The 14,569-nt window shown below is 44.3% G+C and overlaps 1 protein-coding gene across 3 annotated transcripts in view; it reads left to right on the plus strand.

The window, feature by feature from the left end:
• Window positions 1-14,569, plus strand: part of DIAPH1 (diaphanous related formin 1) — a 264,672-nt gene that overhangs the window by 101,714 nt on the left and 148,389 nt on the right. For all 3 annotated transcript variants that reach the window (XR_012230786.1, XM_073568053.1, XM_073568054.1), the window contains 3 exons: window positions 2,878-2,993; window positions 5,852-5,916; window positions 12,573-12,752. Coding sequence is in view for 2 of the 3 variants with exons in the window: in XM_073568053.1 (XP_073424154.1) it covers window positions 2,878-2,993; window positions 5,852-5,916; window positions 12,573-12,752 (361 nt within the window). In the remaining variant the exon portion in view is untranslated. The remainder of the gene's footprint in view (window positions 1-2,877; window positions 2,994-5,851; window positions 5,917-12,572; window positions 12,753-14,569) is intronic.

The following is a 14,569-nucleotide window of genomic DNA, read 5'->3' on the forward strand; positions in this document are numbered from 1 at the left end:
CAGCGGGGATAATATGAACTCACTTCCAGTCTACCAAGTGTCCCCATATTGTGGATCTGCAGCATCCAACTTTGTAAGCTGACATAGGGGTTGTGACTCTCTGAACCCCAAAGGCGAGCCCAATTCTCTTTTTACCTTCCCTTTATACTCAGGTAAGACCTTGTTGTGCTTCTTGTCTCTAGTTTTTATCTGGAGAGATGGGCGCTGCTATCGCCTTCCCAAACAAAAGTGTGGCTGCAGCCTTTGTGTTCCCTGCAAGGACCGGTTACCCCCTCCGACGCCCAAGAAATAAAAATCCCACACTTTTACAACTGATCACTGTAGGAGGACACTTTGGCCACGATTCATCAAAGCTGACATCTTGTACTCTAGCCTTAAGTGTGGCTGTAAATGATCTTGGTGCAAATTTTAGCTGCTGTGCGCCTCTACTCGAAATGTCTACCAGTCGGCTCAGGTATTGTAAATTTTTTGGGCGTGCTCACCCTTCACCTGATCTTTGCACATATTCGCTAAACCTGGCTGAGACTGGCAGGAAACAGAACTTTTGGGACAATTCAAGCAGTTTATAAAAAAGGACAAAAAACCTGCCTGATGAATCTTCTTTAAGTGATCAGATTATTGTCTAGGAACCCTTTTAACCAGTTGGGATTTCTGAAGTGATCAAGGGCTGAGGGTCTAGCAGGCTCACTGCGGGCTGAGGCTGGTCTGTCCCCATCGGGCTTCCTGCAGTGGACGGGTCGGGTCATTAGAGCCCTAAATCACTGGTGGCGGCAGTTGAGTGACACCACTGTGTTCTCTATAGGATTCTAGAAGATGGATTGTTTATGGAGGACACAGAAGGGCCTGAAGGCTCACAAACACTGACGACGACTTGATTTCTTGGGGATCATTTAGATAAATGTATTAAAATGCCGAATTGGCAGCGCACAGACCGATCCAGCCAAGGTGCTGTTCACATGACCGTTTTTACACGCACTCCTGTTCCGTGTGTTGAACAAACGGCAGCCTGTACTACTCCGATCTGTATTACAGATCAGTCTCTCCCTTCATGTGTCAGTGGGTGCATAAAAAATGGATTGCACACGGGTCACCATCCGCACGGCATGGGTTTTCACGGATACAAGTAGAAAGATGGGAACTTGACCTTTTATTTATTAAGTTGTTTAATAAAGATAAAGATGCCAATGTGAAATTCCACCATGTACCATTGCATCAGCTGCTAGTGCCTTTTATAAATGGTTAATAGTTAAAGATTTTGTAGATTTTTAAAAATGCATTTCTCAGTGCTGCCAGCAGATGGCGGTGTTACTCTTTGTATTATATTTTCCCTGAAATTTCTTTGCTGCCAGCAGAAGGCGGTGTTACGCTGTTTTCCCTGACTTTTCTATGTGCAGCCAGCAGATGGCAGTGTGACTCCCTGTAATTATTTCTCCCCTTTCCTTTTCTCTTTCCTCTGTTATTACCGGCTTCCTGAGCGTGGATAGTCAGACTAGCATGGCAGCCAAAGCCCCATTACTTTTGCGGTAATATGTTAGGCAGCTCAGGATTATTGAACGGCTAATGGTCCAGTGTTAATTGTATTAATCTTATTAGCTCATCCGCCGAGCCGTCACATAAGAGGTCATGGATGCAGATCCATTATTTTCAGCGCTTGTTTGTCCTCCTCCTCTCTGCCATCCTTGCAGATTATCCCTGTAGCTGTGGCGGCTGCAGTAGAGGAGCGCCGCGGTATAATGACACTCGTGGCGTCACCTTGTGCTGCTATCGCTCCGTACCTGGCCCCCGGCGGAGCTGATCTGTGTAGATAAAGCCGTGCCGTGACTGGACACGCGGCATTAATGCTCCTCCACCATTCATCCTGTCAGTGGCTCAGATAAAATGTTCTAAGTGCAGAGCTTCATTTTTCAGAATATAAAAGCATTCCCTTTTCACTGGAATGGATGGGAAAAAAAAGTACAAAAACTGTTTTGCTGGTTGTTTGTAATTATCCTTCTTTAAAAAATTAAACGGACGGTCTTTCTGTTCCGCAGCGATAACGTTTCAGTCCTGCTGATTGATGAAAGTATATCCCCTCTTTAAAGGGGTATTTCCATCTCCAATAATAATATTGGCAAATTCCTCTAATTTACAATGTTGTATAGTTCTACTGATTAGCTGTGTTGCTTACCCCAAGTGCAGGGCCTTGCAGTAGCTTAGGTCACAAAGTTAGTGGTCGTAACCATGGATGCTAATCTACAGCAATGCTCTGCATGGTGTAAGTGACATAGCTAATCAGAAGAACTATTCTACATTTCTAATTAAAGGAATTTGTTCTTATTACACTTACTACGTATTGGGATAGGATCTTGGACATGGGAATACGCCTTTAAGCTTAAGGTGCCTTATCCAGTGTTTTTATAATGAGGTTTTCTAAACTTGTCATCTTTTTAGTGTAATTTAGCCTTGTGCACATATCCAAAAGGCTTTTTTTTTTTTTTTTTAAAAGCCATATGCATCCAAATTAGTGTGTTTATGTCCTCATACATAACGCAGTATGTCGGTGACAGTGTACAAGCGCCATATTAAAGGGTTGTTAAAACTGACTTTATCTAGCAAATATTCTCTGAAACCAGGCGATCTCCACTGCTCAGACCTTCCACGAGACACACCTTCAATGGGATGCGGTCAGCGAACCTTCTGGAGAAGCCTTGTGCCATGCTGAGATGCCTCGGGTCACAGCTTTCAAAGCCTCTCACTGCCGTCTGATTCCTTCTCTGCTGCACACGCTTCATCTGCGTAGAAGTGACATTGCTCCGGTGACGGCAGAGGCTCGCACGTCTCTGTGCACTGGGAAAGGCGCTGATCTGCAACATTATTTTATTTTCTCCCTCTTTTCAGACCACAGTACTACAAGCTGATCGATGAGGTGGTGTCTCAGATAATCCTACGCAAAAATGGAGCCGACCCCGACTTCAAGTGCAAACGCTTAGACATTGACATCGAAGGCCATATAGGTGTGTGTGCATGTATACGTGTACTGATGAGCTGTACTATGCAGGCGCATGTCAGCGCAATAGCAGGAGACGCCTTCATGGTTACTATAGAAAAGTGTTATGCCATGGCAAAAAGCCAGATGACTTAGAAAGCACAATAATCCCACCACAATGGAGAGTAGGTCATCAGATCGGGGGGGGGATTGCGACACCAAGCCCCCCACTGATTCGCTGGTAACATCTGGCAGCAGTATCCCTGGCAGCAGTATCCGTGGTGGAGTACTGTTCAGTGGCCGCAGCAAGGTTCTGCAGATACTCCCATTCATTTGAAAAGGTGATGGATATGCAGTACCTGGCAACCGCCACTATACAGTTGATGGCGTTGTGATACTCCGTGACTGATAACATCTGGCTGGCACAGAGAACAGTTGATCGGTCGGGGTCCTGGGTGTCCTATCCCACACTGATCTGATATTGCTGACCTAAGGATAAGCCGTCAGTATAACAGTAGTGGACACCCCCTTTAATGTTCATGAGAAATAACAGTGCCCGGAATATCTCAGCAAAAAGATATCAAACAGAAAGTTTATAGTGTTTTTGCTGCTTATTAAAGGGGACCCTTCCCTTCTCCTGACATGGCCATGTTAGTAAGTCACTGGGGGCCTCTGTGCTCATTTGTTTTATTGTCCCTTTCTTAATTCCCCTGGGAAAACTATAAATAAAGTGACAATAAGGGGGTACAATTTCACTTTTGAAAAAGGGGTGTGTCCCTCATAGTCTGACACTCAGCACTGATTGGACAGTGTCAGTGTGCATGGACACGCCCCCAGCTGGTAACACCCAGTTGTCTATTTATATTTATACATTTGTAGTATTTACTATGAAGGAACCGTAAAGCACAGGGGTACCGTAAAGCACCTCTATATACAATCTGTCCCCAGATTAATAGTCATGGCCGAAAGTGTTGGCTCCCTTAAAATTGTTGAAGAAAACGAAACATTTCTTCCAGAAAATTATTGCAATTGCACGTTTTGTTATACACATGTTTATTACCTTTGTGTGTATTGAAACACCACACAAAAAAAATGAAAAAAACAGAAAAAAAGGCAAACTGGACATAATTTCATGCACAACCCCCAAAAATTGTCTGGACAAAATTTTTGGCCCCCTCAACTTAAAATTTGGTTGCACACTCCTTTGGATGAATAACTGTAATCATTCGCTTCCTATAACAATCAAGAAGCTTCTTGCACCTCCCAACTGGAATTTTGGACCACTCTTCCTGTGCAAACTGCTCCAGGTCTCTCATATTTTAAGGCGCCTTCGCCCAGCAGCAATTTGAAAATCTCTGCACAGGTGTTCAATGGGATTTCAAAGCAGAATTATTGCTGTCCCTTCAGAACTGTCCAGCGCTTTGTTTCCATCCATTTGTCGGTGCATCTTGAAGTATGTTTGGGGTCATTGTCCCCCTGGAAGACCCATGATCTAGGACGCAAACCCAGCTTACTGACACTGGACACTACATTGCGACCCTAACTCTTTTGGTAATATTCAGATTTCATGGTGCCTTGTGCTAGGGCTCAAGTTTCCTGACTTCCGACTCCACAGCACTGCCTCACTACTGAGCATGTACACAAATAGCAGCACAAATTCATCTGGACTAAAAGCCTAGATCCTGAGATAAGGAATTGGACAGACATTTATAGGACATTTCACAAAAAATTTACAGCACATCCTGCACTGTTCTCCTGTACCCAATATATTATTTTAGGAGTTGTTCCTTTTTATACCGTCTCCAACTTCACCAAAATGGACATGGACTCCATGGCCCCCCCTTGTACACAGTCTAGGCACCCAGTAGCAGAGGCAGTGAAATTACCCTAAAGCATCTACAAACCCTCCACCATATTTGACTGTAGGTATTGTGTTCTTTTCTTTGTAGGCCTCATTCAGTTTTCCGTAAACAGTAGAATGATGTGCTTTACCAAAAAGCTATATCTTGGTCTGATCTGTCCACAAGATGCTTTCCTAAAAGGATTTTGGCAAACTGCAGTCTAGATTTTTTTATGTCTGTCAGCATTGGGATCCTCCTTCCTGTGTCTCCTGCCGTTTCATTCAAATGTCGACAGTTCGCGCTGACACTGATGCACCCTGAGCCTGCAGTACAGCTTAAATTTCTTTGGAACTTGATTGAGGCTGTTTATCCACCATCCAAACTATCCTGTGTTTCAACCTTTCATCAATTTTTATGGCCATCAACGTCCTGGGAGATTATCTACAGTGCCATGAGTTGTAGACATCCTGATTATGTTGTGCGCTGTGGACAATGGAACATCAAGATCTCTGGAGATGGACTTGTAACCTTGAGCTTTTGGATATTGATAAACAATTTTGGTTTTCAAGTCCTCATACAGTTCTCTTCTCTTTCTGTTCTCCATGTTTAGTGTGGCGCACACAGACACACAATGTAAAGATTGAGTCAACCTATCCCGTTTTTATCTGGTTTCAAGTGTAATTTTCCTATTGCCCACACCTGTTACTTGCCACAGGAGAGTTTGAATGAGCATCACATGCTTGAAGCAAAGCGGTTTACCCACAATTTTGCAAAGGTGCCAACAATTGTATTCAGACCATTTTGGGGGTTTTGTGTGAAATAAAGTCCAATTTGCCTGCCTTTATCATTTTTGGTTTTTTTTTTTTTTTTTTTGTGGGGTTTCAATTACGCACAAAGGAAATAAACATGTGTATAACAAAACGGCTGTAATTGGAATAATAATCTGGGAAAAATAGTGCCAACACTTTTGGCCATGACTGCTGGAAGGTTCATGTATAAAGTTTGTGTATCCTGGAGAGTAAATATCATATTTTCTATTTTTCAGATCATTATATTGATAAGGAAAAAGTGGAAACAAGCGAGGCCAAGGCTCGGGATTTGGTGAAAAAGGTAATTTAAAGCATAAAATAGTCACTCCTATTCTAAACATGTATGACCTTATCAGAAGTTTGTGGCATATCCTATGTCCCACTGTTTGGGGGTTAATCCAGCAGTAAAAGTGAAATTCTCAGCTCTGACGAGAAGATAAGGGACCAAATGGATCAAATCGGGATACTTCAAATAATTCTTCTCCAATCTATATATATAAAACTCAAAATCTGTAGTAGCCCGCTCTATACAAATCCACAGTTATCGCCCGATTTGGGTGAAATTTACCCCCCCCCCCTCTCCACCCACAGGAGCAGAATACTGCGCATGATACATCTCGCTAGCATCCCCCCGTCATAAGATTGGGGCCCCCGAAGTTAGACCCTATACATATAATGGAGAAATGTGAAGGGGAAACAGTTGTGACTGATAGCAACGGATTATAGCGACTGCGCCAAAGAGTCGCTGCTAAAGAGGCCGCACCACCACACACAACACAAACATTTCACAAACACCATACAAACATCACACAGACAGCACACATACACCAACCCACAAGTACAACACCACACAAACACCAGACCACTCTATACACACACAACACAAACACCACCCCACAAATACCACAACACCACCCCATGAATACCACATGCACACCACACACACATGCATGCAAACACACTCAGATGGATGCACCCTACGCACTCGGATGAACATTACTGAGCAGCAATATTGGTCAGGCATAAAATGCCTCATAGTAAGATTGTCATTATTGCTTACTATACAGGGAGCTTTCATCACTGAAGCTGCTGAGGTAAAGTGAAAGCTGAGCTCTGGTTGCTATGAGCAACTAGACAAGTCTGCCTGTGAGATGGTTTTCATTACTGAGATGTGAGCTCCTTCAGGTCATAGTACTACTGTGTGAGGGCTGCTCTGTATTTACTATTCATCCTATTACATCTCATCAGTGTCAGGTGAATACTAAAGGGTCATAATACTAAGGACTGTTTTTTTAAAATGTCGCCAAATGCGACCATCTACAGGGCAAGTTCATCCAAAAGTTAAGAAAGCAAAATTGTGTCAAAGAGCGGAGACAAGTGAACAGCGTGACTCGCGGCTCGACAAATTTAGTAAAATGCCAAAATAATAAAAATTTAAAGTGGGGGAAAAAACATTTCCTGTAGCGCTCTGAAAATGTGACCCTGAAAATTTTACTTTAGCTACCATTAAAAACAATTTAACAACATATTTCCGCGAGCGAAGCCGCGGGTATTCTACTAATACAATATAAAGATCTATGTACATTGCCCCATGCTTCAAGTGTAGGGGTCTTTTTCCACAAAACCTGTAGGGAAGCATGATCTTATCATATCCCCACACCCTAACCATCTCCACTCTCCATGTACGGTGCAGGGCTGGAGTCAGTGTATGAAGTGGGCTCCAAGCTGAGCACCCCAAGATGGTCTCTGACAGCTGTGATTAGAGCTCGGGTCGCACCTCTGAGCCCCTATCTTTGTCGGGCAGCTAAGGCACAGGGTCCAAGGGGCATGCATTTCCTTGTGCATCCCCCCTCCCTTCCCAAGACCATGGCTCCACAATGTGGCGTTCACCCCAAGATGTTTTCAATGAAAGTATCAGATTGCCACACATAAGAAAAACAAGCGATCGCACAGCTCAATATATTTATTTATTTTTTTTAAGGCTAAAGGCCCTTTTACATTTAGCGATGCACCAGCGATCCGACCAGCGATATGACCCGGTCAGGATCGCTGGTGCATCGCTAAATGATCGCTAGTGAGCTTCCACACAGGCAGATCTCACAGCGATGCAGCAGCGACGCAGCGCACAATACTTACCTTTCACACACAGCGATCCTGACGTCCTCCCGCCCGCGTCCAGCGTCACTCGTGGTCACAGCAGGAAGCGGACGACGAGAAATGGAGCCGGACATTCTCGCGCGATCAGCGATGGACAGCGGGGGAGCCGGTCGGAGGTATCACACATAGCGATATCGCTATAACGTCACAAAATCGGTGACGTTATAGCGATATTGCTAGCGATATCGCTATGTGTAAAACCCCCTTAAGTTCACACTGGGCGTTTTTGCTGCTTTTTTTTATGCAAATTTTCATCTGCGTTTTACAGTACCAGCAAAGCCTATTTAATGTGCACAGTTTTTTTTTTTTTTGTCAGTATTTTGTGCTTTGCATGGTTTTTTGGACATGGAGCATGTCACCTCTTTCAGCTTTTTTTTTTTTTATAGTTTTTTTCACCCATAAACTTGAATGGGGGGTAAAAAAAATTGCACCAAAAAACGTAGGTATCAGGTTTTGCTGCATTGTTTGTGCCAAAACCTGATTCTATGGAATAGGACTTTATTTTCCAACACTACACTTTCTCAGCATGCACAAAAGACAAATCTAGCACGCCAAAAACGCCGCAAGAAAAAACAAGGAAAATCTGCTTTTTTTCTGCAGCTTCTTTCCTGCCATGAGATCATGTTTTGGTGCAGAAAAAAAACACCTAGTGTGCACCTACCCTAAGGGTGTGTGCACACGCTGCCAATCTCGCTGCGGATCTGCATCGTTTCTGGCCCTGCGGGTCCGCAGCAGAATCTGCTGCGTTGTACAGTACCATTTTATTCTATGTAAAATGGAAACCGCAGTGCGGATGGTGCGGAACTTTCCGCGCGGTTTTGCGACATGTCACTTCTTTTCTGCAGATTCTGCTGCGGTTTACCATCTCCTCCATTGTAGAGATGATAAACCGCAGGCTAATCCGCAGGTAAACCGCAGGTCTTTTGACCTGAAACTTACCTGTGGATTTTACTATATCCGTGGGGAGAAATCCACAGCACCTAAAAACTATGTGTGCACATACCCTTATATATATTCATGCTGTCCTGATTCCTGGGCTCTGTAAGCTGACTTTTTTATTTTTTTTATTTATTTATTTTTTTTGAGTAGTTTGTCTTATTTGGCATTCTGCCAGCACTATAGGTGTTGGAACTTGATTCCCTCACTTCCAAGCATGCACGAAGTTTGCCATTGCCCAGTGGCTTGCCTGCCTGTGATACCAGTATACAGTTTGATAGACAGCTCCACTTCATCGGCGCTGAGTGAACATGCCGTGAGAACTCCCGATACTTGTAAAATTTGAGTGCAGCCTCGCATTGCTCCACAATTTTGTGACCTTTCAAAGCTATTTAATCCAATATTCTAATAATCACGATTTTGGAGCCACTTATTTTCAGAAGTAAGGCAGCAGCACTTTGAATTTTTCGATTTGCAGGTTGCATTTTTTCCATCACATGATCAATATTCCTGACAGTACAGAGCCCATTGTAGTGATGGTATAAATAACTAGCTCCCTCTACTGGCGATGGTGATTAGTGCTTTAGAACGGGACATAACTAGAAGCCTTTATAGGATATTTTCGCACCATCACCTTTTTATTTCCCGTAAATATTTAATTTACAGTATTTTTCTTAAGGAGCACTTTTCTATATGTCTTTAGTCCTCGGCACTTGGCAAGGATCACAAGCGCCGGTGTTTATTAGTCTGCGGCTCAGCATTTTTGACCCTTATCAGCGGAGCGGAGCCCACATGTTTACTTTTTCAATTTAAAAAAATAATTTAGCTGTCAGCGTGAGAAGAGATAGTGCTGTGGCCGAGCGAGCTGTCGGGTGGCCTCACCCTGGAAATTTCATTCCCAAGCACGATGGGGCTGATAGAGTGACCTCCAGGCCCCAGGCTGATAGGGGATAATTGAAGTTGTGACTGGGATGTAATTAGGGGCCAGCTGTATGTCAGAAAACCTCTCCGCAGCGGCTCCTACCCAGACTCTCGCTGGACAGATGATTCCTTTGTGTGCGAGCAGCTTGGTGAAGCGGGCGCTCTGCAGCGGTACCGTGACTCCAGTCTGCGGGCGCAGCGTGCCGGACCTCATTTGTCTGCCTCCTGAATGTTCTCATCTGATAATACAGAGGCTCCAGCTATCATTTATATCGACACAGCTTCATAAATTGCCCATAGAATTAGACTGTCAGCAGATCCTATCAGAAATATGGCAGCAAGGCAGGCCCCTGCCATCTGATGAGCAGCGTTGTTTCATCTCCCCAATTACCTAATATGCACACTCAGCCATGTCATGCATTTTTAGTCATTTCTTATGTTTTATTTTTTTTTCTGTTTACACATACTGGACTTAAAGGGAATCTCTCAACAGGTTTTTGCCACCGGAGAGCAGCATGATGTAGAGACAGAGACCCTGATTCCAGCAATGTGTCACTTACCAGGCTGCATGCTCTAGTTTTGATAAAGCACTAATTTTATTAGGAGATTATCACTAGAGGACTAGAAAACATGATGCCATATTCATGAGCTTTGTGTAACCCCGCCCCCACCACTGGCGGATTTCTGCCTATGCACAGTATACACAAAGCATTCAGTTGTGTGGTTGTTATACACAGCTCAGCATTGAGAGAACTGGTAGATCTGCAGCGGACTTCTATTTTTTTTTTTTTTTCTTTATCAAAACTACAGCAAGCAGCCCAGTAAGTGACACACTGCTGGAATCAGGGTCTCTGCACCTAGATCATGCAGCTTTCAGATTTCATCGAAAAAAACCTGGTGACTAGTGATGAGCGAGCATGCTTGGATAGGGTGTTATCTGAGCATGCTCGTGTCCTAAATTAGTGTTTCGGCGTGCTCAAAAAATATGCTCAAGTTGCCACTGCATGTCTCACGGCTGTTTGATAGGCACAACACATGCAGGGATTCCCTATTTGTTAGTCAATCCCTGCATATGTTTATGGCTGTTGAACATCCGCGAGACATGCAGCTGCGGGGACTCAAGCATTTATTTATTTTTTTAAGTACCGTATTTTTCGCTTTATAAGACGCACCTGATTATGAGACGCACCCCCAAATTTGGTGAAGAAAAAGAGAAATTTTTTTTTTTTTGTTAAATGGAGGTGTCTTATAATGCCAGTGTCCATCTTTCAAATCATATACCGTATATGTCCCTCATCCTGGTATCTATATAACCCCCATCCTGACACATTGCCCCCTTGTGCTGGCACATAGCCCCCCGCCCATCCCATCCTGGAGTGCAGGCTCATGTAATATGCACCGCACCCCTGTCTACAAACTCGGCGCTGCTTCAGCACCGAGGTGATGGATAGCGGGTGCAGTGAATACTACATGAGCCTAATGAGCGGGAGCACGTGACCACCCGCTGTCTCTGCAGCCCGCAGCCAGCCCACTGACACCATGCCAGAGCCGCCCCCACTCTATAGCACAGCAGCACACAGATTTGGATTGTAAGACACACCCCCCACTTTCCACCCAAATTTGGGGGAACAAAAGTGCGTCTTATAATCCGAAAAATACGGTATGTTGAAAATACTTGATTTAGGACACCAGCATGCTCAGATAACACCTTATCCGAGCATGCTCGCTCATCACTACTACTGACAGATTACCTTTAAACTTTCTTCTTGAGGAGTGCAGGCAGGAAGTGGTGGTGCCAAGGGGGCTCTGATATCGGACGTTAATAAAGGGTGGTACATACTGGCCAAAGTTACCCCTTTTTAAAGAGACTTTTGGTGAAAGGTGTTGCTTAAGGCTGTGTGCCCACAATGCGATTTTTAAGCGTTTTTGCCACGATTTTCGGCGCGAAAACGTTTAAAAATCGTGTACAGAACGCCCCCCATGCATTCCTATGGCATTTCGCACATGCTGTGCTAATGCTGCGCTTTTTTTCCCGCGGCGGAATCGCATCGCGGAAAAAATCGCAGCATGCTCATTCTTTTGTGCGGAATCGCAAAGAATTGCCGCGATTCCGCACCCATAGGAATGCATGAGAATCGCTGACTTCCCGCATGTGGCTATGCCCACCATGTGGGAAGTGAAGCGTCTCATGTGCGGTTGGTACCCACGGTGTGGAGGAGAGGAGACTGTCCTCCAGGCCCTGGGTACCATACCCCTTTAAAAAAAAAAAAAAAGAATGAAAAAATAAAAAATCGGGGTATATTTACCTTCCGCCGTCCCGCGCTGCATTCCCGGCCTCAGCGTTCCCAGTAATGCCTTGCGGCACGGTCCAGTGATGACGTAGTCTCGCGTGACTTGAGCGGTCTCGCGAGATCGCTATAGCAACGCGAGACTACGTCATCACAGGTCTCGCAAGGCATTACTGGGAACGCTGTGGCCCGGGAATGCAGCGCGGGACGTCGGAAGGTAAATATACCCCGATTTTTTTTTTTTTTTATTGTTTTTTAGCATTTTTAACATTCTATCTTTTACTATTGATGCTGCATAGGCAGCCTCAATAGTAAAAACCTGGTCACACTTGTCAAACACTATGTTTGACGAGTGTGACCAACCTGTCAATCACTTTCCAAGCGATGCTTCAAATCGCTTGGAAAGTGCTTGAATATCGCACGCGAAAATCGCGATCATAATCGCGGTAAAATCGTGCAGAAAAAAAACGCGCGATTTCTGGGAAGGAGTCCGGTTTTTGGTGTGCGTTTTAACACGCACCGTGGACACATAGCCTTAATATCGAACGAGTGTTGTCAGTTTTTTAAATTTTTCTTGAATAGATCTTGTGAAAAGATGACATTGTTTTAGGCTTGGAGGTCACCTTGTCATGTTTGTGCTTGAACCCTTCAACAGCTGGATACAGAAATCACTTCAAGACATGAGCTCCAGGTGGAAATGAAAGCCAAAGAGAGCGACTTTGAGCAGAAAATATCTGATCTTCAAGGAGAGAAGCAAACGCTGGATTCTGAGAAGCAGCAGGTTGTCACCGAGAAACAGAAACTTGAAACGGAAGTCTCTCACCTTTCTGAATCTGTAAGTCATTTACTGTAAAGGTTCACCCCAGTGGAAGGTCTCCTAAATGGCCGCTATTCTAGATATTGCTAGGGTCTGTCATCCTAAATATAGTGGTTGCCAATGGTTTTACTCTATCCCAGGAGTGACGCTCGTTGGCAGCCACTTCCATCTTCCTTCACTACACTGGTGCATGGCTGTCTGCAGTCCCCTTGCCATCAAGCAGCCTACAGTCATGTCATGTTGGGAGACAGACCTTTATATCCCTATGGAGGCCAGGAGAGCAACTTTTTAATGCAGATCGCAGTAGCAATGTCCTTCATCCAGTTTTTGGTTTGACTTTTTCAGCTTCTGCAATCCTAGTGTTACAGTGGCTGCCTCTGCTGGGTAGGTGACCAGTCGCTGAAGGAGGGATTATCTATACCCCCCTAGGGTGTATGGAGCATCTGTATACATATCCTATGGTACAAACACCCAGTGCTTGTGTCTGGAAGGATGAAAGCCAAGATCAGTTGTGGTGTACAATGGGCTACATGTCAAAATGGTCGTGTGACCTGAAGATTGCAGTGAGACCTCGAGTCATGTTGGTAGGGTCATGATGTCCCTTGCAACCATTACAAACAGTTCAACACTTTTAGCGCATAGATCACAGGTTCCACTTGATTTTAATGCAAGTCAAAGGCAACTTGTGATTGGCATAGGACCTGTCTGCAATATGGCTGTGTTTATTATTATTGCCGATTCCGATCTATAGTTGATAGCAAGTTGCATGACTTATTTTCTAACTTATTGTTGTTGGACCAGTGTCCCAGGCTTGCTGTCAGTTGGGGAGAGTTTTGTGTGGTATTTATGTCCCTATTGAGACGCTGTGTCTGTAGAAATGGCTAAGTATTGCACCAAAAGCGGCCTTTATCCTTTGTTCCCAAATTGTATTCACATTGCTTTGTTTTGTAGGGAGGAGTATGACAAAGCTGAAAAGTACGTACAGTGATGGTCTCCTTTCCACTGACTGAGTTTTCCTTCTCTGCCTCAGGCCCAGTTCTGTCGCTCTGCCGTTTCCCTGGTCTTTGATTGGTTGCAGCAGGGACATCAGCTTTTAGCAGTCACTGAGCGCAGTGGTTTATGCTGTCCGCAACAGCTAAGCTCAATGATTGGCTGCAGCTGTGATATCAAGTCAACAAGACTGCAGCTAATCACCTGATCAGCAGCAGAGAGATGGCCCTGGACCCAGGGATGGTGAGGAAATCTATCTCCTATTTTATGTATTGCTGATCCTATGAAGTCCACATAGTTTAACCTCTCAACGACCGCAAATAACAGTGGTCGTTAAGGGGCCTTTTCCTCAGCACCACCCCCATGCCCGCAATCTTAATTGTGGGGGTGATCATTGCCATTGTATACCCTGATGTTGATTGATCACCCCAGGTTACAGTGGTCTGTGAGATCCAGCTATAAGTAGCAAAAAAAAAAACACAAAATGCCCAAACAAGTCACGAAAAGAAAACCTTTTGCTACTAAAAACGCAGTGATGAAACAAAGATGAACCAAAAAAAAAGTACACATAATTGGTATCGCCGTGTCTGGAATTACCTGATCTGGAAGATTATTTATGCCACACGGTCCATGGCCCCTTACCAGTCTGAGAATACTAACTTCCAGCTGTTTGCTTAGCTGGTTGTCAAAAATGGAGGGGATCCCATGCTGTTTTTTTTTGTTTTGTTTTTTTAAATTATTTAAAGAATTAAAAAAAAAAAAAAATACTGTGAGGACCCCTTTCTTCTTGACAACCAGCCATGAGAAAGCTGACAGCTTAGGATTGCAGCCCGCAGCTGTCAGTT

Source organism: Dendrobates tinctorius, unplaced genomic scaffold, assembly GCF_039654945.1.
Source record: "Dendrobates tinctorius isolate UK_male_01 unplaced genomic scaffold, ASM3965494v1 ptg000020l, whole genome shotgun sequence".
Taxonomy (NCBI): domain Eukaryota; kingdom Metazoa; phylum Chordata; class Amphibia; order Anura; family Dendrobatidae; genus Dendrobates; species Dendrobates tinctorius.